We start from the raw sequence: 24,234 nt of genomic DNA, 5'->3' as shown, positions 1-24,234 counted from the left end.
AGATTAGCAAAAATAATTCGTCCTCGATATCGATGTTAATCTGTAAGGCAACGCAGAATTAGGTACATCGTGTGTGTATTTATCTTATGTCATTTTCAGAATATCCCATTAAAATTACAATACACTGTAACGATGCGAATCGAATAAACCTCTCCATCATTCGTATTGTACTATTTAAAGTTAGTTACCCAGATAGAAATGCGTGATGATCATGTTTCATCACAATGTGACTTCATACTATGACTCCAATTTGGTACTTTTTTAAAGATCATTACGTGATCTCATGACATGAGTACCAAATGCACACAAATGATGTACAAATTATGTTGTAAATTCTTGACATGATATAGATTATTATTATTAAATGAGGTATTTTTGTGACATCATAACATGTCTACATTCTGAGGCGCATATGAGCCCGCATCGGTGTCTATTCTTGTCTTCATGTCTTGAAGATACATGAATACAATATGAGCTCAGAATGAACACATTTTTCTATCTGGGTAATTGGTAGGGACGTAATATTCGTGTATAATAGTTGGTCCAACAAGTGTTCGAAAGACCTGCTTGGTATTTTAATATCGTGAGATGCAGAGTACGAGGTCGTAATCCACAATAATCTCGATTTCAACGAGAGTACCTTTCAGTAGAGTGAATCTATATGTATGTATTCCCGAAAAACTTTTACACAGTGTATAAATTTTAAAAGATACAAAAAAACCAACGTGACGGATTTTACTGCATTTTAAGAGAACTCTTCTTCTCTCCATTTTTTCTCTCTCGCGTTCTCCGATTTAAACGTGCAAATAGAATCCTGACTGTTAAGAGCAATAGAAAAAAATCTGTTTTAATCTTCGCTTCTTTCTTAAATCTTAATTTTTCTTTTTCACGTGCGATTTTGTGTCCGACGACAATCAATCCCAAGAACTAAATGTGACAATTTGCGTTCTTTTCTTGCGCGTAAGTTATTTTCATCCATGTATAAATCACGTATTTGTCCTTGCGACATTTTTGCGGCATACGTTGTGTCGCACGAATCGCGATTTGCGAACGTACGAAAACTTCTCGATGATATCACCGGAAGGCAGACCTGACCATCCATACTAACGCGAGTACATTGAGTATCTGGGTTAATTTGTGTATCCAGTACAGCCTGTAAGAAGTAAATTATTTACTTATTTCTCCATCATGAACGTGGAACCAGGTCAGTTTGCTGGAGACTTACTTTGACAAACGATTTCGCGCCTTATTCAACGTGTCCAGGTCGTCCCTCAAAATATGCTTCCGAATTCCTAACATATACTGACGCAGATACTTGTCCCAGTCCAGATTTCGGAAATCCAAGTTAAAGTCGCTGCAATTCTCCGACGCTGTCACGAATTTTATCAGCTCTATCATGTTGTCAGAGTAAAATTTCCACTCGTTCGTCGCGAAGAACTCTCCCGTTTGAGCCGCGCGTTCGAATCGTTTGACAATCTTCATCATTCTGAGAGGAAAAGAAAAAGAGGAAAGGAGGTTATTGACATTGTCAAAATTGTACGACCAAGCTATGAAGTAGTACTCACATCGGTTTGCCACCTTTAACCCTTATTAAAAGGTCCAGGACGAATGCGGGTATTACATGCAACGTGGCTGCTATAATAGAGTGAAGAAATTTATTTGTCCTAAACGTAAAACCAGGATACCACATCACGTATTTTGACGGATTCTGTATCGCGTGCTTCTTCAGTAGTATTCCGTACTCGCGCCAACTACGACAGACGTATTTACTCTTTTTAGCTACTCCAGTCGTTCGTAGAGAAATTTCGACGATTTTTCATGAGATGCTCAAATACCTGATGGGATTCATCGTACTACTGGTACAATTGTAAACTTTTATCACGTTGGTGCGTTTAGTGGCGTTGTGCCAAGACGCGCAAATCAGTGTATCGATGACGTAATCGACAGGTACTACGTCTACCACCAGATTTTCATCACAAATGATAGTTCTCACGGTACCTCTGCCCATCTCCGTCATTATACCTGCCGAATGTAATACAAAAAATTATTCACTGATTAGTACCGTTATTCAGTATAAAACAGAATCAATCGATTGAAAACACAATTAGCACAAGTGGACATCTTTCTTATATGTATTATCCATTTAAAATTATTGATTTTTAAATGTAATTACTTTTGTTCTTTAATTTCTCTCAAATCAGTGCATTTCGAAATTAAAATTTTTATGTTAAATTTGTTTGAAAGAGTTTTGTGTGCAGAAGAAGAAGAGAGAAGAGAATAAAGTAAAATAAAATACAAGATGGAATATACAGAATTATATTAGTAAAATGGAGGAATTTTTCTGATAGTTTTCGGAAAAACAAGACTTGGTAATCATTTACGTGAGTCATATCGTGCTGATCACATTTCTGTTTATCTCTAATAAGTCTCTGTCAACTATGATGGAACACGTATCCATCTTGACAAGCAATCGCTCATTCGCGCAACTAGATTATACCTGTAATACCGCATGCATTATCTATCCAGCCTGGAAATGGTTCCTGATAAGCGGCGCACACGATGCTTGGTCGTACAATCGCGATCGGCAAATCGGTCCCTTTACTCAGCACAATTTGTTCCGCTAAGCCCTTTGTCAGCGTGTAGGTGTTCGGATGTTTGCCAACCAGCTTTTTCTCTATTATATTTATCATCTCGTCGTCGAGATTGTCGCACATGTCGATCACCGTGTGCGGCTTTACCTTCGTGCTGTGAAATTAAAAAAATACTTGAGAAGCACGTAACATAGTGATGCTCAAAACGAATAAAAAATGCTCCTCGAGCATCTTTTGCGGAAAAAGCGGACTCAACTTCGTAAGATACGTGTTGCATTAACCCATTAACAGCCCATTAGTATCCGATCATTTATGATACGCTTCTTTTTTATTAAGTCAAATCATTAATAAAATAATAAGGTTCCTAATAAAATTACTCGATTAATATATAATAATATTTTCAGGTCTTCACAGAGAGAGAGAGAGAGAGAGAGGAAGAGAGAGAGAGAAAGAAAGATAGAGAATATTTAGTTCTCCTTGTTATATCCATATACAGAAAAAAGAATAGTATCCACTTTAAATTAATATGCTCTCAAAGTAATAATAAAAAAACAAAATTACTTTTTCAAAAAAAGTAAAAAAAAAACCAAGTGCACGCGCGTTAGCATTATTTGTCTTTACAAAAAAAAATCGTTATAAATAAATTACATTTAAATATCTTTTAGCTCAGCTAAAAGATATTTAAAAAAATATTATTAAAACAATCTATTCAAATCAATTGTACTCTCGCAAATACTTTATTGAGAAATACAAAACAATTTTATACTTTCTACAAAAGTAATGATATCAAGAGGTTTATGCCAAGTACGAATGATTAATCATTTCAGTTTTTACTTTTATAAACATATGTGGTTTTGGCTATATATTTATAAATTAATTATATTATTAATATATTATTAAATAAAAAATAAAATAATTAGAGAAATACAATAATGTTAAAAAAAATTATAATAATTTACACAAAAAGCACTTGGCGTACCTTTTTTTAATATTACATCGAAAATCAATACAATATTTTGATAGTTATGAAAATAAGAAAACTGTTTGCCTATAAAAAAGACTTCCTCACTCCCTCTCTCTCTCTCTCTCTCACAGACCAGCGCGATGTACGACGCGACACGCGATATGCGACGAGCGATAATCAGATATATCTCAGATATACAGGGTGTCCCGTCACTACCGCATTATCTCTTAAGGGCGGATTCCTGAAGTAATTTGAATAAGAAAATCCTAATACAAAAATGGCGAGGCTATAATACTTTTCAAATTATAAACGATTAAAATTGACCAATTATACTGGCTAAAGTATGCGTGCTCGGGTACGGTACAACACACAGTGATACAGGTGCATGCACATGTCGCCCTTTTACAAATATTGATACGGAAATTCTATACATACAACAATATATGTAATAATAATGTGCCTTTTTTATCATTTAAATAAATATATTGCAAATAATATCTCGTCAAAATGTTATGAATAAAATGTCACACAATACATTTATGAGAATTAATAAGCTGTTACACATTTGACGTTTCTTTCAGGGGTTTACAACTGATTTCATATCTTATGCAATTCTCACTTATGTGCATCTGTACCATTGTGTATTGTACCGTACCTGAGCGCGCGTACTTTAGCCAATATAATTGGTCGACTTTAATCGTTTATAATTTAAAAAGTATTATAGCCTCGACATTTTTACATTAGGATTTTTTTCTTCAAATTACCTTAGGAATCTGTCCTTAAGAGATAATGCGGTAGTGACGGGACACCCTGTATATCAGATATATCTATATCTCAATTTATTCTATCTCATACCTATATTCCACATAAATCTCTCTCTCCCTCTCTTTCTCGTCCATTTTCCTTATCAAACTCATAATTATATTAGTAGTTACTGCCGTCTTATTTTAGCATTTAAAAAAGTAACGAAAAAGTAACGATTCGTTACTTTTTAAATAACGATAACTGTAACGAGTTACTTTTTAAAATTTGTATCGAGTTTCATTTTAGAGAAAATAACGGTAACGAGTTACTTTTATAAAGTAACGTTACCAACCTTGGATATAATGTATGTATAATTATAAAATGTGATATAAGAGTATATTTATATTTATATTTATATTTATATAAATATATACAAAGTCTTACAACTGGTAGAACACCCGTTAAGGGTAGGTAGGGAGTGCAATTTGGAACTGAAAGTTCCTCTTCCATTTTTGGATCCGACAATTAGTTAATTAGATATTAATCAATTAAATCTGCCAATCCCTTAGCGCCCTGAGTGAACACTCAGGGACGTAGGACGCCGTAGACTCCTCAGGGGCCACTAAACAAACTCATCTTTTAATTAAAGATTTTCGTGAAATGATTGTGGCCTTTAAATAGTCAACACAGAAGTACAATCCGATATATGCGATAGGAGTATCACAAGCGAGAAGTGATCGTTACTGAACGCGCACTTATAGCAGCCCTAGTCATCGCGCGTTCTCCTCACGCCACCCACCGAGTATCGAACCGAGTATCTCTAAGTAAAAGCGTTTCGCTCGTACCTATGACCTGCATACTTCCATTTTTAACCGTTGCAAATATGCGGACGCCCCTTTGATCCCGATACGGCGTTTCCCTCGATGCGACCGAGTGATAAATAGAATGTAGTTGCAAAGCGGATTTGTGTCACAACAAGGTGATGATTCAAGATCGCACTTGGAATAGCGTTACTCACAATCACAAGAGATTGAATGTTTAATTCAATCAGTAAATTCTGCGGATTTTCTACGAGATTGAAATCATATAAGAGCAAATACGTCAATCGATCAGAGTGAATTGTTCCAGTTGGACAGTTGACTATAGATTCACTCTTCAATTCCGTGTGGAAATATCCACTCTAAGGTAAATAATAAAGTAAAAGTACAAATTCTCGAGCACGTATCTAATCCTGAACATTCTTATTGTTTTAGTCTTTATATATGTCTTTATAGACGTCGCCACCACAGTGTTCATCTCATGTGTGTGTGTGATCATTCACAAATTTTCTACAATTAATATCTCGATCATTATTGCAATTTTTGCGAAACGATATTTCTTGTTTATCTCAATCCGCTCTACGCCCTCGCAAGAGATTGTAAAAACGATCTAAGATATCCTGTACTTATATATATCCTGTACTTATACATCCTGTATTTATATATCTTTTTATACACTGTAAGTTTAAATATTTATATTTAAAGACCAAAACAATAACTGTCTAGGATAGGTTTGTGTTGGGTCATGAGTTCATCTTACGAATGAAAAACCACTTGGACATGTAAAAATCTCCAAAAATGTAATATCACGGCACGGAGGAATCGAGGAGACTCACCTGTATATTATTTCGTTGATTTCCCGTCGGTCCGCGTTACTGTAAGCCGTGCTGACGTGAATGACGCTGATGAGATTTTTCATGTATCTGCAAAGATCCAGTATACGTTCCGTGCCCTTCGTGTTCAAATTAACAGCCACCTTGAGCGGCTCGTCAAAGCGGACTGTAGCCGCGCCGTGGAACACAATGTTGACTCTTTGTATTAGTATATCCTTGTCTTCAGACTGGAGGCCCAACTCCGGCATACCCACATCCCCCTTCACAGGAACGATCTTGTTCAAGACACTAGGGGATTCCAATCGAATTCTATCGAAGACCTGCGACAGAACGAGAGTTTGATATTTGAGGCTTTCGCGATGTGTGTGAATATTAGATTTGGTTTTCGGATTTGCGAAATATCGGAATCGGACAAAGAAGAATCCACGCGGCTCTAATCCGGACACCAAATCAAGAACGAGAGTTGCTTAAAGTTTCCGTTGCTTTGCGTTGATTCTGTTTTGTTTAAGATATTCATGAAACTTTATCGCTCCGACACGTGAAAGACTCCGTATCGACTCCGAGCGTTGAAGTGTCACGTCTATAAAAATGCCTATAAAAATGTTAATTCGATACGAGCACATAACAAAGTGTTAAAGTTCCCGGGGTTAAATTAAACATTCAAGATTTCGGAGTATGTATGTTCGACCAAAAACGAGCATGTATATTCTCACCCTTAAAAATGACTCTAGTCTAGTTCAAATAGAGAATTTCAAAGCGACAACTCGGTCAGAACAAATGGAGGAATTCATTCGAGGCTATAATACAAGAAATACTCAAAATCGCCATTAAAAATCACAAGATTGATGACTGATTTTTTCAGCCTCTTAGTAAAGTTAGCCAACAATTCAATTATATGTCTGTCCTTGAGTAATTTAATTGTCATGAATTCAAAGTGGATTATTAATATATTCATTGTCAGAATCTATTTTGAGAACCCGTTTCGCAGATCATCATTTTTTTCTTTTACGTAATTGCGTACAATAAATTTTGTTTGATAATATAGACACAGAAAAAAAAATTCCGCTGTTACACATATATGACATTGGTCTTTCGTGAGAAATCGTTGCATCACACATGTTGGACATTGATTGATTGAAATTTTCCTTGTCTAAAGTGATCGGCAAGTCAACGAACAAACCTATAATCGTCATGTATGTAATCAGGAATAATTTAATCGTTTGATGAAATCAATTATTAATCAATGTATAATCGATCATACCGAAGTTTGATTAATAATTCAGTCGATTTCATAATTGAATCGATTCAATAATTTCATCAATCGATGAAGTTATATCATCGCGCGCGCGACCGGTGAAATTATATAGGGTGTCCCAGAATCATTTTTGAAGCTCTCGTAGAGGCATAATACGAATTGAGGTGAACCTCAATTATTGATTAATTAATTAACATTAATTATTAATTAAAGAAGATTGACGGATAGTCGCTCGCGATAATATATTAATGTTACCTAATTAATAACTGAAAATCTACAAAGTTATTAGGAAAAAAGTAGAAGACTTTTTTGTTAGTTTAACCTAATGTACAAGCATAAGTCGGTAAATGTCGCCACTACAGCTCATCTACCATATCTCGCGTGTTTGTTCACAAATCTTCTTTGATTAATATCTCAATAATTACTGCGAATATTGCAAAATGGTATAGAACTTTTATATTCACCTTAATCCGTACTATGCCTCCACGATAGCTTCGAAGATTGTTCTGGAGCATCCTGTATATAATTTTATATATGACGATTGTAACTAATTTTGACTACTGATTTGCCAGTTATTTCAGTCGAAAAGAATTTTCATTGATCAATACTCAATATACTGACACTTGTAGCGAACATATTAATTTATACGAGTAAATAAAATCTAAATCTAGTCAGAGACGTTACGAGTATACCGAATTTACTGTTCAAAATTCAAAAATATTCACTTTATACGAGCGAAGAGTCACGCTTGATTTCGAGCGATTCGGCTGTCAATCGACTCCTCGAATAGAGTTTCACTCGAAGAAATTTAGGAATTACATACGGGATTTTTTAGCAGTTCTTTGCAGCGTTCCTCGACGCACTGGCCCTTCTTCGAGCGAATAAGGAGGTAGATCGTGGCAACGCGAGGACACGAGCGTAGCAATTTCTCGAGCAGAGCTTTACCCAGGAAGCCGGTAGCGCCGGTCACAAGGATCACCGTCTCGGCGAAGAACGTGTCGATTGTGCTACAACCCTTCGTCTCATTCCTCGCGTGATTCGGGTCTGCTTGTGCGTTTGTCGTTCCCATTTCGACGCCTCTTCGTACCTCTGATGAGAATGTCTACGGGGACACGTTCACATTATGTATGGAGACTTTTCGTAAAATTAAATATATATCTAAGATTCTAAAGAGGTATAAATAACATAATTAAGAGAGATAAGGTCAATGTTTGTTGAAATAGATTAAAATGGGAGGATAATAATGACTATAACAGTATTAAACGCATATACCGAATGACTCTCGGTATTTTAACGTACGAGTGTGTACGTGATAAATCAAACTTTTCATTTGTAAATTTTCAGTCTAAAGTGAACGAAGATGAGACAATGGAGGTCTGAACGAAGGCAGATGTGTCGAGAAAATGAGGGTGGAATCATATATTCGTCTGTCTTTCGTTGCTAATCTTCTTTGTTTACCTTCATAAGAAGTGTGACTAGTCTTCTGAATAACCACCGCAGAGAGATTACATGATACTAAATTTTACTAAGTGATATGGCCGAAAAATTATGTGCCGCGTGAAACGATGATAAGCAAACAATGTTATCATATTTTTAGTTTATTACAAAACCACGATAACTCATAATTCATATAAAGCAGAAAGGAATTTCTCCATTTTTGAAGGGAGCAAAAGTTAAATATATTCGGTACGACCGAGCGACTTCTTGTCAGTGCTTGAAAACGGATTTTGGATGAACTCTCTCAAAATCGAAATCTCCTTCACAGTATCGACTGCACTTTGCTGACACAATAAAAAATGAGAAAAAAAGAATAAGTGAGCAAACAATCAATCTTGACTTTTCGGATGAAATACAGCGGATATTCGCGAGATGCAATGCGGTTGAATAAAAAAAGAAAAACAAAAAGAAGCAAGAAGCTTTTTAACGGTTATCATTCATCGATTGCGACAGGTCGAGTGAAATGATATGAGTGATATGATGAATGTTCGCAAGAAGAACTGCCAGCGCGTAGCTTGATTAAAGAAGAAAAGAAGAAGGAGAAAATGTAAACGAATAGTCATAAACAGGCAACAGTGACGATTTGCATTGCCTGACCGTTTGCAGGAATTCGCAACTCTTTTGTCTTCGTTCCTCGAAGTGTGTTCCGATACTCGTTGCCAGTACTGGAAATCTGCAGTTCACGTGACGTACACTGTAGCTTTCCAGTACTGGAAAGCGAATATACCGGCCGATCTACAATAGATGGAGTAAAGAGTAGGAGTAGGAGTAAGATGAAATGGAAATAATTTATTTCGCTTACTCCCTTACTCCAGTTCCTTACTCCAGCTCTTACCACTTAATTCAGGCTTACTCCATGTGATGTAGACGGGCAAACTTTTATTGGAGTAAGGGAACAAGCGAAATAAATTATTTCCATTTCACCTTGCTCTTACTCCTACTCCTTACTCTATCTATTGTAGATCGGGCCTACCGGAGCGCGCAGCCTCGTACGAGGAATTCCAGGCGCAATCGTTAAATCGCGCGATGCGATCCCCGAAGTAGGCGAAACGATGCCGGGTCGTCGCGACGGGCTGCATAGGCGAAGGCGCGCGCGCGTTGTATCCTTGACTCGAGTACCGTAACACCGGTAACACATGTGCCGCATGTTTTTTTCAAATCGATATAGCCGTGGTGACGGTCATCAACCGACGACGGGAAAAGCGCCCGTTAATATTTCACGCGCCGCGGCGAACACCCACGTCTGCCACAGTGTTGGTGGTGGTAGTTGGCTGTGCTTCGCGGGCAAGTGTTATTACACACATCGCGGGGCCTACTTTCTGCCGGGCTCGTGACGCCCTTTACCGACAAACGATCGAATGTGTGTATCGTACGTGTACTCTAGAGTTTCTCAAGTAAGAGTCTGGACATCGACAACTTCTTCATCGAAAATGACCTCCGGTTTGTTACTAGAAATTTTATGTATGAACGGTGTCTATTCAATTTTCATAAGGAACTTCCTTTAGTGTATATAATATAAATATAACCGTTGTTTCCCTAAAAACATGTTTATTTTATTAAGAAAATATTGTTGTGTACAATTAATATTATGTGTTATTTTTTTTCGAATAAAGATCTTAATTCGTGATTCATCTTCGATCAAATAAGCAACAAGACCAGTCAAAAGGAAAAAAAATTGGTGATGTCCAGACTCTTATTTAAGTGACTTTATTAGGTTGCATTCTAAAACGTTCTTTTTGAGGAGAATTTTACTCAATATCTATAGTTTAATATCTATGTTAAATATACTATAGAATATCGAATTTTTATCGAAAATTTCCTCAAAAAGGACGTTTTAGAATGCAACCTTTGCGAACTCCAGCGTGCAGCACGCATCGAATCGCTACCGTACGAATCAGTTACCGGTGTTACTGTCGTGCGCGAATTTGAATCCACATTCCATCTCTTCTTAACTGACTTCAAAAGTAGGATGTTTGTCGTGTTTGTTTGTTCGTATGTTCCTTTATTCAAGTTAGGAACCATTAAGCTCAATCTCTCTTGCCTCTACTAGAATTCGTCAATTTTTTAGGTTTGTTCTTTTTAGCTGAACTGTCTGAACTGATGCAGGCTGTTGCAATAAGTTAGAGTGAAACAAAATATATTTGTCTCACTCTAATTTGTTGCACTATTGTGTACGAGTTCACACAGATCGGCCAAAAGAACAGACTTATCGTGCGCGCAGATTCGCGCTTATTCCGCGAAATCGGCCAAGTCAAACCTGAGGAGTTCACGTATCAGTAAAAAGCGAACGCATCCCGTATATCCTCGCAATCGATCGGACATTGGACACACGATCAAACGGTTGCCTCAATCAAGGCCAAGTTTACGTTGGACGCATCCGCTCTCGATGCGGAGACGATAACTCGCGGCGATAAGTGAGCCGCTTTATTGAGTGACATAATTGCGAGCGTAATACGAGCCTCCCGACAAGCTCGACGAACTGTTATCGTCGATTATCATGCCACCGTGCACTGACCTAACTCACGCCGAGTGGTAAAAGAAGCGTGATCGGCCGACAATATTATGAGAGACGCCGCGGCAAGCGTTCGCGATCGCGCGAAATCGCCCACACGACGATTGCCGCGAATTTATGATCGCGGAAATTCCTCCGGAACGAAGAGCAGACGAAGGATTCGCACGGACAACAATCGCGCGAGAATTCACGACCTACCCTGTCATGTTTTCTTTTTTCTTCCGGCAAACAGCCATCAGCACGTGATCCGCGCGATGTAAAACCCGCGAAACGGAATTTGCGACTTTCGCGGACTTGCACGTAAAGCAATTACCCTTCTTGCCAAGGATACCTGAAGCGGGCTCATCGATCGAGCTCATATTCCGGACAACTCCGTGCGCCGTGAGCGATGGTGTGTGCTCGTGGCGTCATTAACATTCATCGCCCGGAGAAGGAGGCGACGTAGCGCGCTAGAAAGCGGTTGCGGTTCGTCCGGAGTCACCTGTATTCCGATACCGAAGATCTCGATACCGGGGAAGAGTGTACTCTCCAACGCCCTCGTGTATTAATAGTTGTCACATGAAACTCTCATGTGAGATGCTCGAATTTTCATCCAGATTTAAACACGTCTTAACAGTCGTTGTTTGAAACTTTTTTCAAGTGAGGTACTCAGATCTCTGAGTTAAATGAGAGTTAAACAGAGTTAAATCAGTTAAATGAGAGTTTTTTTTCAGTTTAATCGCGATTGAATGTCACAGATATGTGAAGATATGTCACAGATATTATGTCACATGTATCATATAATTCAACTGAAAAACCTAGATCTAATTCTGACAAAAAACCGAGGTATCTCGCGAGAGAGAGAGAATTTTTAATTAACAGTTATATAAGATAAAAAAAATAAAGGACAAAAAAAGGTTATTTTACTGGAAAGAAGAACCATCATTTTTTATACACTTTGACATGCTGAAACCGATCTTTTCCGATACGATCTTTAAAATAGCGTAGCACGTCAAGTTTTTGTTATATCGGGCAAAATGTTAAGAGACAGTATCTTTATTATCGCTTCGAGTGAAAGTAATTTCCACTCGTTCTGACTGAAATTTTACTCCGAGAAATTTGGAGAGTATTCTCTACTTTTTCAATCGAGAGAATTAATAAAACTGACTTTTGAAGATGATTGCAATTTTGAGTTTCGGAATTTCCATTTCTTGGCGAGCTTTGCATCGTAAATTGAGCGAATGAACTTGGAACGCGTTCCATCTTACGTCGAAGCGATGGCCCGCGTCAAGTGTCAAGATTACGTGCGATTATTTCTGTCACTTGACTCACGATGGTCCAATTTGACTAAAATGACAAGAAAATCCGCGATAATGAGCTCTCAGATTTATTTCGATGCGCTTTATGTGTCAAATTCTTATTCGTTTTATCACTTATTATTTGTTTTATAACAAATAAGAAAGTTGTCATTAACTTATGGAAATTATAAAAAGGAAAGTACGTGTGTGTAAAAAGTATAAAGTGTAAAGTACTGATAGAAGTTCTTGAGATATGCATTTATAAATATAAATGCATATCGCGGTGAATATAATTATTAATGACACGAAGTCACCTACTAAACTACTAGACTAGTTTACTTCAACAGTAAAAAAATGCTTTTATTTTTATGCTGATTGCGCTGAAGCAGCGGCGCAAATAAACTTGCGCTATTGCGCCAACGCATCTATTAATGTTGGTGTGTTACGTAAATATTCTATAACACGCTCTTGACAGGTCCTGATATTTTATTTCTATTTTTTTGCACAAACCGTAAGTAAAATCTATTTACTTCTCACGCTGAATAAATCTCTGACAGATAAACAATTTAAATTATTCTATGTGATCTTTTATATTTCGCTACGTACAGACATTTTATAAATTTATTCTTGTTATCTCAGCTCTTTCGCAACGACACGCTTAAAGGTAATTTATACGAAACGGGGAGACTACATTTCACAATTGTATTATAGTACTATGATACTCATATCATTTGCTGAACAAAAAAAATATGAACGTAGTAAATAGAGCGTGACTATTGATGTGTTTATACACCCTCAGTTGTTAAATAATAGTGTGCTATAAATAGTATATATATACACTTCTTTCGTAAATAATTGTCCACTTTGAGAAACTGTACACGTATGCTTCTAGATAGCAGTAGAATTTAATTAAAATTAAGAATTAAAGAACATTTGTTAAAGTGCATTAAATTTTCTCAGTAGGCAGTAGAGATTATCTAAAAAAAGATAAGAATAAACAAGTAGGAGTAAGGTGGAAGATTGATGCAAAACGATAAAAGTAAGATATCAGGGTGTGTCAAGAGCACGCGTTTTCTGTTTTTATGTATAGCACCATTAACAGATATGTCGATGTAATAGCGCAAGTTTATTTACATACGTAAATAAACGTTCCACAAACGTTGCATAACATATGTTGCACAAACGTAATCAGCATACAAATAAAAGAACCTTCCGTTTTCACGTACTTATAATTAGACACTAAATACTTGTCCCCATCACTATAAATAAGATAAAACAAAGCAACACATATTTACGTAAGTTTTGCATGCATGAAAAGGATAGTGTGATTGTGTCAATAACGATCTCTGCGTTACCGACATTGCACGATTTCGTCATCGACTTCAGCATCGCCTTAAAAGGGTTACTTTACCCCTCCCGAAAAAAAAGTACGTGCTCCTTATTTTCACCTAGATTGCACGGCATATTCAAAGCGCGCGAAGAGTAGAGGGGTTGCTTCTACCGTGGTGGATTTCCTTGCGGTACAATTCTGCGTTTCTGCGCGCCGAAATTCTCATCACGCAACGAATAGCGCACGGATTCGTCGTTGCACGTTGACGTCGGCCAGTTCGGAGAGCGATCGATCGACCTATACGCTCCGTATATCGATCCGCTGCACGGAGTTATTACGCACTTCGCGTATATATCGCGTGCGTGTGTATATGCATGCGGAAAACGAGGTAATCTCTGCCGCGTCGCGTCGACCGAACTTTCGACGCGCAAGTCAAAGCCCGATAAACACCAAGTATCAGTAATGTAACATCGATGTTACAATGTCAGCTCAATCATATGTTGTGTAACTGTTACATGTTATACAGGATGTCTCGGAACAACTTTCGAAGTTTAACTGATCTTGAATTCTATATTGTCGGTCATTATTATGAAGAGAAACGTGAGTATAAAAAAAGTGATTATGAAGAGAAATGTGAAACGAACGCAAGATACGTGCTAAGGAAGCCTTACGCAAATTTCGCGCTAGCAAACGAAGAATATACAAAGTCTCGAAAGAATCCTAAAATTATATATCGAATTCTCAATCAAAACCCCAAAAAATCGCGAGAATTGGCTGTAGTTATGCAATAATGATTTAACCGAATAAAGCACGCGTTTCGAGAAATATGAAGATGAAAATTTAATACGTAACCTAAAGTCTATGGAAAGCGGTTTTATAGTTTTAAGATTCTTCCCGAGGTTCTTTGCAATCGTTCAAGAAGTCAGTTTTCTTCTCTTTAAGGATATTCTTTAAGAGTATTCATTGGCGAGTTTAATTCTTAAAAAGAATATGTAAAAATGTCGCGCAACTGGAAAATAAAAACTGAACTTTTTATATTTATTTTAGGCACCTATAAGGCTCGGATTTTTCATGTTTTATGTAGAAATATGGGCTATATATTCATACAAAAAAAAACTCAAAAATCATAATTTTGTGGATTGGGTCACATTTAATTGCGAAAACAATTTCGACGAAGCATTCACGAGATGATCAAAGAGACGTTACACAGCGGTTTATGCAAAGCGGAATGAAAAAATAAAGTAGAACTCGAAGCAATTATGCTGTAAGTTTCTCGGATCGAGACGGTCGATAAGGAGTAACCTCGAGACAGATCGGACCGTACGTCACATGGAGACATAAGTTTCAACTATAAGATAAAAGTATCAGTGCCTGGATACCTACTTAACTCTGAACACTCTTATTGTTTTATTTTTATCTTTCAATATAAATATAAATTAAGTTAAATATAAGTAAAATAAAAATATAAATATGTAAACTCCTAATACAGAATATATGTATATATCCGGTATATACAGAATGAGTCAAGAATTATTGTTGTCTTGAATATCTCTGAAGCAATAAAGGCGAAGATGATGTTGAGGTCTTCGAATTCCCCAGGAAAAAGCGCAATTGACATTAGAAGCGAGTATCCATTGGCAAGTTTAAAAAAAAGTGTGCAAAAATGCCGCAACTAGTAACAAATAAAATAAAAAATAAAAAATGTATATACTAAAACAAATTTGGGTCAAAGTAAGCATGATACTTCGAGAATAAGGATAGACCTTTCAAACTATGGTGCCGTGATAAGTTGGCAAAATTAATCATTTCTATTGTTTTTTAACAGAATTCAGAATCAAGCAAACAGAGTTTTCAAAGCCATCTTTGACATATATAAAAGTCTTGCTTACTTAATTTTGTAACTCTTGTTAAAAAATACTAGAAATAATAACCGGTTTTGTCAACTTATCCCGATAGCTAATTAGCCCCAGTCTCACCTACAGTAATTAGATACAGCACGATGCGAGAGCACGTCTTTCCCTCGTCTCGGCACGCGCCGTCCTTATCGTCGTCACATTTTGATATCGCTCGCGAACTCACGTGACGCGCGTTTAATGTCCCGTTAATCTGTTCAATATCGATAAGCTCTCGTCGACAAGTCCTCCACGATATTCTCCTTCCTGTCCGCAGCTGTCAATGTCGGACGTATTTCTCTCGTCACGAGCACGTTGCTTGATGGAAAGCGAAAATGCTGCATGTTCGGCGACGAGTTTTGATGCGACAAGATCGAGGGATGTCGCGCTCTCGCTTCCCTCTGAAGTCGTATTCTTCACGCATATTCAATCGTTGAGAGTACGTCTTTCCGATTCTCAAGCTAAACAATTTTATACAGGATGTTCGTATAAGAAAAACGGAATAAAAAGGCCGTGCTCAGTGTTCAAATACACGTATCGAGAATACGACTCTTGCTGTCATGATAAAATCTGTTCGTTCTCGAGGAATTTCTAAATTGACGCACACCGGAGCGATAAATTAGAGTGTGAAAGAAAGTGCACTAGTTTCATTTGAACTGATTGCACTAGTGCCGAAGTTCTTCGGACACGAACAGACCTACGATCGCCGACCAGCGTGGTCAACGGAAACGCGGACGTCAGCGTGCCGGATGTTGCGCTGCAAATAGACTCACCGAGATTACGAGCGGGAATTCTCTTTCTCTCCCTCTCTCTTACTCTGTCCCTATTCTTTTCTTTCGTTCTTTTCTTTCTTGTGCGCGCGTTTCCGTGTCTCGAGCGCGCGCGCCCGCGCGTTGTGCACAACTTCACGCCGACCTCGATCGACCAAGCTTCCTTCACCGTTCTGGTGGAACGGCGAACTGTCCTAACGGAAAGGGCAAGACATACTGACTCGGTTTCGTCGCGTCACGCCGCGCCGCACGACGTTGCGCTGCACTGCGCCGACCATCAGCGCCAGATGGCGGAAGCCGTTTCGCGGAGAACTCTGCTTTAGGGGTTGGAATCTAGGGTTCAGCTGACGCGGTCGCCTGACCGAGGTTTGTGAGGGTAGCTGGAAAATCGATTGCGTTCGCAAGCTCTCTCCCTCTCCCTCTTTCTCTCTCTCACACACACACACTCTCCCTCTCACTCTCACTCTTAATGTTAGTTTTAGACGTAACTCAGACGAATTCACATCATTGCTCGATATATTGCTGGTAATTACTCTAGTAACACATTGGCTTTTATTGATATTACATTAACCCAACATAGCACAATATCATTATATTAACATTGGCATACGTTGAAGGTTATATTGAGTCAATATAATCCAGCACGAGTATAATATAATATGTATAATAGCCAATATAGGTAACAAATAAATCGCTAATGTTTGGAATTCTATATTAACTATAAAATGCAAGGCGTCTACTTTGAAATATTTTGCAATATGGAGTATATTGGGACCCAATTTGTAGCCAATATCGTTCCAATGAACTGTACTATTAAGGTAGTTATAGCGATTGTTCATTCTCCGATTAAAAAAGGTAAGATTTTATAATACTTAGAAATAATTCCAAGGTATATGTCTCAGAAAGTCACAAATCACGTGCGAACAAATTCGAACACGTCCTTACGCCACGGAGGTTAGGTCGGAACTCTTTAAATTGAATTTTTGCGCGCGCGTGCGCGCGTCGGTCGCGACTCGAACTCGAACTCGAAATGGTATCGACGTCGCGACCGACCGCGGCAAATTTGTTTACCATCATCGACGATAAATCGCAAATATAATTCGGAGCGTCGCTCAATCGCGAGGATGCGAATATAGCGAATATACTCGCCTGGGCGGTGGAAGACTCGCCAGCCGTCAAACTCGCGAAATCGATCTGTAGCTTCGCAGCAAATAGTTGTTGACAAATATCAGAGATTTCCAGTCGAGAAGTCATCGAACCTCAGTCTTTTACCTCAGTAAAACGACTGCGACTCGTCCAGTAAGCCTATTCTATTTTAACTGCTGTTATCGTCACACTGTTACGCAGCCCAGATACTACAGAAAATTAAAAAAGAAATCAGTTATATGTCATCAATTCTGAGTTCACTTTTAGTTGCAAAAGAATTCTTCTCACTGAACTGAACTCTGAAGAATTCTTTTTGCATTTGAAAATGAAATTTGCATCTGAAATGAATAGGTAACATACGATTGGATTCTTTTAAAATTCTTTTTAAATTCTTTATGCTATCTGAGAAGTGTATTACATGATTAATAAATATGATTGAGTTCGACGTGAAAAGATTCATGATGGATGTTTAGGATATGCGGGAGAGACGCGGGAAGCGGAGTGCAGTCGCTCCTACGAAGAAAAGAAACCACCCAAATAACCAATAATCTCATGCGCGTAAACAGATTTTTCAGCAAATTTAACACAGGACTTGTTGTCAAATAAGTTCACGTTGCCAAACTATTACCAGAACCTGTTAACAGATAATCTGAGCAGATTAGCGGCAGGAGCTGAGCAGAGCCTATAATTATGCTGCCAATCTGCCAGCAGATCATATAAATCGAACAACCTTACTACGCGATAGGATCTGTGCGGTTTCTGTTGCCGATCTGTTCGCATTACCTGTCAGCAGACTCGAACGCTAATACATGAGCTGAAAGCGGACACAGATGGCTATAGTTTTGGTATTGAATTCTGATCAAATTTGCTGCCAATCTGCGCCACTCTGCTATCAATTTACTTACAGAGATGCAAAATTCGCTTAAACACTCCGGACACACTCATTCGTGTACGCAACGACGGGACTACTGTAATCGAATCTGCTGGAGGCAGCTGTTGCTTGAAACTCGATTGTAATGAGACTCTTCGTTCAGTGCGCGCTCGCGCTAGTTATTTACCGGCGAAATTGCTCGCGCGTTTTCGCGCGTTCGAGACGTCCTCATTGTCCCGATTGTAGTACGAATTTGCGAGCGTTTACATCGAACGACAAACAAAACCACTGTGAAGAAAATGGAAAAATATATATATATACAGAGAGAAAGAAAGAGAGAGAGAGAGAATCCTTTCGTTTTCCATCCGAGAATTACGTTGTTGCATCGCGGAAGCGAGCGAATGCAAACATGCATGCAGTCCCGCAACTGTGGAGGAGAAGAAACGAGAGAAAGAGAGTGAGAGCGAGTGCGCGAGAGAAAGGGGGAGAAAGAGAGAGAAAGAGAGCGAGAAAACATGGTACTTTCCTCCATCTGCAATGAAAGTATTATGCAACGAGCGGCTCCACGCGAGCGTCTCGCGCGATCCGAACAAACGCGGAAGCACTTTCTTTCACGTCTGTATTCACGTAATGCAATGCACATGCACCTCCGTTAATTCGCTGCTCTTTACTTACGGTGTGTAAATGTGTAAACGACCCGTTAACTTCAACTTGCGCGCTGTAGGACCGCCACAACTTTCGCAACTGAAACGACAGCCATGCGCGTATGCTCATAAATACCTTTTGCTAATAAATACGATGCCCCCACTACGCGAACTTTAGCGCGACCAACAGTCGTGCTGGGAAAAATTATGCAAAGGGCCGGCGCATCCGTCGATACTTTTGTCGTCGATTTGCGATCCCCTCAGAGATGATTTTTCACAATTTGTAAACTCAACTTGCAAATTTATCCCGTCGAGGATGCGCTCGAGATGTATTGGTTTCTGTAAAACCCCATTTACATAGAACGCGGGTCGCAGATCGCAGGTCGCAAGAAACAAATGCTGAATCGTAAAATTCTTGTCTTAATGCGTGTTTTTTTCTTGCGACCTGCGACCCGCGTTCTGCGTCTTATGTAGATAGATGATGCTTAAGAGCACGTTATTCCGGGTCATATTCGGGTTATATCCGCTCAAGTCTACGTTCGTCTTATTAACATTGAATATCAAATCTATCACATAATTATCGACACATTATTAGATCGATACATGATTATTAAATGTACAAATTAATTCTCGATCTTTTTTCAATAAATTTATTGTTTATTCATTCAAAGAATTAAATCATATTTTAATCTACGAGATAATCGTTATCAGAATCTGCCATCACACTTTTGCCATCGATTAGGCAGCTGGCGAATTCCATCTCAATAAAAAGGAGGTTTTGAATTGATGAAGTCATTAATGCTTTTATTGACATCTTCGGACGTTTTGAAGCGTGAATGAACTAAGTGGTGTAGTAGTAGGGATCGGAATAAATGATAATCCGAAAGCGTTAATAGTTTGAAGAATAAGTCGCATAAGAGAGAGCTTCTTAACCCAACGAATATAAGGTCTCCTTATCTGTGTGCCGTTTTACGTTATCATGCAGCAGTATTACTTGTCTAGTCCAATATTACTTGTCTATTATCAGTAAATGACGTTATTTTGCACAATTGCGTTATTCATACAGTTAAGTTGCCGCTGATAACGCTCAGCAGTGACAGTTTCACCTAGTTTAAGCAACTCATAATACAATACACTTCCTTAATGTCCCTAAACACACATAGTAAGATTTTTTCCATGAAAATTTGATTTCCCAGTCGATGTTAATGTTTCAGTAGGATTAACTTACGATTTTCGCCTTTTTGGATTGTCGTACACCTACTTTTCATCACCAGTCACTATTTGTACAAAACATCTTTTTGTAAATAATCATTTTGCAAAAATATAAAATTTTGAATTATTAATTAAAAGAGAGACTTAGTTAGATGGCGTGCAAATATACTTGGTTAATGTGATGCGTGGTAGGTTTGGAATAGTTTTGATATATCGAGTTGAAATATGAAGGGTCACAGATAAGGAAAATTAAGTAGGAATGAGTGCGTGGATAGTGTGCAAATGAAGACGAAACAAGGTGTTAGCAAGGTGTTAGGTGAGAAAGCAGGATTCAGGGTAGAGAATGCGTACAGATAATAGAGATTTATGGCCTCATAAGGAACGAGTACTTAGGATAGTGTAGGTAATGCAGCCAAGCTGAAATTAGTATGGTAATGTAGAGAAAATTATCCGTAGAGGAAATGTATAATAGAAGGTAATAGAAGAGATAGAAATTTGCAAGGAATAGAGGAAGAAGAGGATACAAGTAATGAAGAGGAAAAAACGAAGGGTGAAATACGATGCATAAGAGGAAGATTATAGGATATGGAGAACTGCTTCTTGGCAATATAAAACTGAAGGAGACATGTAGGAAGTGAAGAGAAATGCGTATAAATCACTTTATTATTAATCTAGTATTTATACAAAAAAATATATATAATAAATTACTGTTATGTATTAAATATATATCTTGATATATATTAATTTTATACCTTCTCGACTTGGAAATAAAATCCAGACACGGTGGTACTGTAATCGTACATATTCAGAGTAAAACTGAACAGTTGCATATAATTGGTTGAACACAAGATGTAAAACATAAAGATTTCAGTACGAAATTTTATAACGGAACGTCTTATGGTTTAACTTTTAAGATGACCGCTTACGTTCTCATTTATGATTGATTTATTTGCTTACTGCTTAAGTTTTTCTGTGCATTCTCGGCCAGGTCAAAGTGTTTCACGTATATGCGTAGGACACAAAAATAACTTGTGATGTAAAGAACAGTAAAAAACGAAACTGATTATTTTGCAAAAGATCTTTTTTAATGCTAGATTACAATACATGCTTAGATACTTTGAATTATATTTAGTTGACATTGACATAAAATGACTTAGAATTTGATTTTTGTTTTATATTGAAGTTCTAAATTCTAAAATAAACAAGTCAGGTTCAATAAACAGGTCAAGTTTAGTGTAGCGATAAATCTTCGAATTGTCGCGTGATAGTAATTGTATTTTTTTTAAAGTATTATTATTAATTACTATTATTATTATTATATTTATTTTTAATATTTTATTCATTTTGTTTATTTTTAAATATGTTTAATATTTATTTAAACACTACGGTTTCTCTCCCCAGGTTCCCTCATGATTAAAAATCGCGTTAGGTTATAAAATCGCGCGCAATTTAAAATCATGTTTACGAAACAAAATTGTGATGCGACATATCGCATTTATAGCGCTTCTTAAAAAAGATCGCGTCGCGATGCACAGTTTCACAAATCATACATCCCTATATGTTTTTCAGGTGAAGTTTCGCTCTAAGAAACTTGAAGAGTAATGTTTATAACTGAATGTACGCACTCACATATGTTATTGTAATCACAGCCCCGAATAATACACCTTTCAATGCTTTGATATTATCTGATATATATGTATAGCTGTACGAGCGACGTGCAGCTCCTGCTGTGATGGCAAACCGATCAATACGCTCGTCTGTTGAACGCTACTCTCTAGGATCTTCATCGACAGGCGAAGGAAATCTCGTGGCCAATGTCGCGCACAAACACGATAAACCGCGTTTTCTCCGATCAGACCGTCCCTCGCGCGCTTTTCTTCCCAGTCTACGTGAAAACATCCACGGCGAATGCACACTGCATTCTCACAATCCCCAAGGCGTTGATATTTCCAAAGAGTTCTCCGTTTCTTTCGAGCCGCGGGATGAGACGACGATTGAGCGACGTCGATAAAGATTATTCGGAGAAACAATCGCGAGCCGTGTTTTCCTTAAATTACAGTCAGCTCGACGGAGCAAGAGCTAGGAAAACAAGCGGGATCCGAGAGAAAACTCCCCACGGATTATTCTAGCGAGTGGTCAACCTGGCCTTTTAAAAAACACGTGGACTTCGAGAGATTTTCATTCCTCAAACACTGGCAGAAAAACAAATGGTTGCTTATTCGCACAGGATATTATCACTAGCATTACAGAAAAACTTAATAAAGGAATGATTTTCTTGACCGTAATTTATAGTGATTACTTCTCTATGTGACTCCCTTATAGAAATATCATACTAAGAATCATTGATAATTACTTATTATCCAGTATTTTTAATACTGAAAATAAGTAATTATCAATGATTCTTAGTATGATATTTCTATAAGGGTTATAGTTACAAATATACCAAATATTCTTTTCTCAGTAAACGAAAATTATCGCTGTTTTCTTGCTCGATGTAATAAACTCGATGCCTCTTAGTTGCGCGAGCCGCAGTTAAAGCCGTCTCTACTGTCCTGTTCATTATCTTATTTATCAATGAAAAATTTGACGAAAAAATCACTACATGGTGCCTGTATGTCCGAGATATATTACTTTCCGGTTATTCCAGTGGATCAAGACCATCTGTCAGAATTTGATAACGATTACGATATCTCGTTACTCGATAAGCGTGGGTGACTGATGTTGTGCTGTGCCGACGAGTCGTGCGAGAAAATTAAATATACTTATCCGCGAAAATTACGTTACGCGCGGCCTTAACATTTCGCTAAATTCTTAATAAACGCACGAATGTCGTGCTGCAATTCCGAGAGCAATTTATTTCTCGACGCGCTCTCTAAAGCCCAATGCCCACGTGATTGAAGTTATTTTCCTTGCAAGGAGTCATGTATGCCGCTAAGTTCATTCTGTAACAAGAAATTTAACCCTCAGCTCCGTTGCGAATTTGACGGTTTCTCCAGACAAATTCGGTGTTATTTTCCAAGCGTGTTGCTAAGATCCCAATACGAACTGTCATACTGAGACGTCAAGAGCCACTGCAATGTGCATACGTAACAATTGGTTACGATAGGAACCTAATAAATTTGAAAGGAGAATTCATTTAAAAATAAGAGAATATTATTTTAGTGTAATTTTTATATACTTTATAAAAAATATTGATAAAAACGGACCTTCCGAGGACGATGACCTTCATATATATTGTCAAGGTTACCATCCTGAGTAACATTCAAAAGGTTTTAATCGTTCAAAAGGTTTAACCGCCATTGTTTGTTAAAAAGTTATTAACAAAAAAAATTTTATACTAAGTAGGCAACTAAGTTTCCGGGTTTTTTTGATCAATGAAAAATGGAAAATTTCAAGAAAAATACAAAAAATAGTTTATTCAAAGTATCATCCCTCGCTAGCTATACATTTTTGCCATCTCTCTGGCAATACATGAATACCGCGACGATAAAACGACGCGTCTTTGGACCGAAACCATTCATCCAACCAATTTTGCACTTCTTCGAAATTGTAGGCCAAGTGTAGCCCAGCCAAGCCATGCGCCATCGACCGAAACAAGTGATAATCGGAAGGGGCCAGGTCTGGTGAATATGGCGGGTGCGGTAGCAGATCCCATTTCAGCGTTTTGATAGTATCCTGGACGATGGAAGTGCGATAGCACGGAGCGTTGTCGTGCTGCAATATCACTCGTTCGTGTCTCGTGTCCCATTCTGGCCGTTTTTCGAGCAATTCATGGTTCAAATTGATCAGTTGTTGTCGGTAGCGATGCTCATTGACAGTTTCGCCCGGTTTCAGCAGCTCATAGTACACGATCCCTTTCTGGTCCCACCAAACGCAGA

At 37.9% G+C, this 24,234-nt stretch overlaps 1 protein-coding gene across 4 annotated transcripts in view; it reads right to left on the bottom strand.

Annotated features, from left to right (window-relative positions):
• Positions 1-374: 374 nt before the first annotated feature.
• The window catches only part of LOC116851135 (putative fatty acyl-CoA reductase CG5065), a 65,040-nt gene continuing 41,180 nt past the window's right edge, over positions 375-24,234 (bottom strand). Inside the window, exons 1-9 of one of the 4 annotated variants that reach the window (XM_032830236.1) lie at positions 18,535-18,781; positions 17,633-17,838; positions 8,029-8,307; positions 5,954-6,270; positions 2,498-2,745; positions 1,836-2,022; positions 1,566-1,751; positions 1,226-1,486; positions 375-1,153 (exon numbers count right to left, since the gene is read on the bottom strand). In XM_032830236.1, coding sequence (XP_032686127.1) covers positions 1,075-1,153; positions 1,226-1,486; positions 1,566-1,751; positions 1,836-2,022; positions 2,498-2,745; positions 5,954-6,270; positions 8,029-8,307; positions 17,633-17,737 — 1,662 coding nt within the window. In that variant the 5' untranslated portion in view covers positions 17,738-17,838; positions 18,535-18,781 and the 3' untranslated portion in view covers positions 375-1,074. Of the gene's footprint in view, positions 1,154-1,225; positions 1,487-1,565; positions 1,752-1,835; positions 2,023-2,497; positions 2,746-5,953; positions 6,271-8,028; positions 8,308-16,486; positions 16,714-17,632; positions 17,839-18,534; positions 18,782-19,175; positions 19,220-24,234 lie in introns of those variants that run through there. The other 3 variants (XM_032830239.1, XM_032830237.1, XM_032830238.1) reach the window with 3 other exon arrangements.

Source organism: Odontomachus brunneus, unplaced genomic scaffold (genome assembly GCF_010583005.1).
Source record: "Odontomachus brunneus isolate Ranch 3 - 2012 unplaced genomic scaffold, Obru_v1 Obru_scaffold_166, whole genome shotgun sequence".
Classification (NCBI taxonomy): domain Eukaryota; kingdom Metazoa; phylum Arthropoda; class Insecta; order Hymenoptera; family Formicidae; genus Odontomachus; species Odontomachus brunneus.
This window is presented reverse-complemented; position numbering and strand designations above follow the sequence as displayed.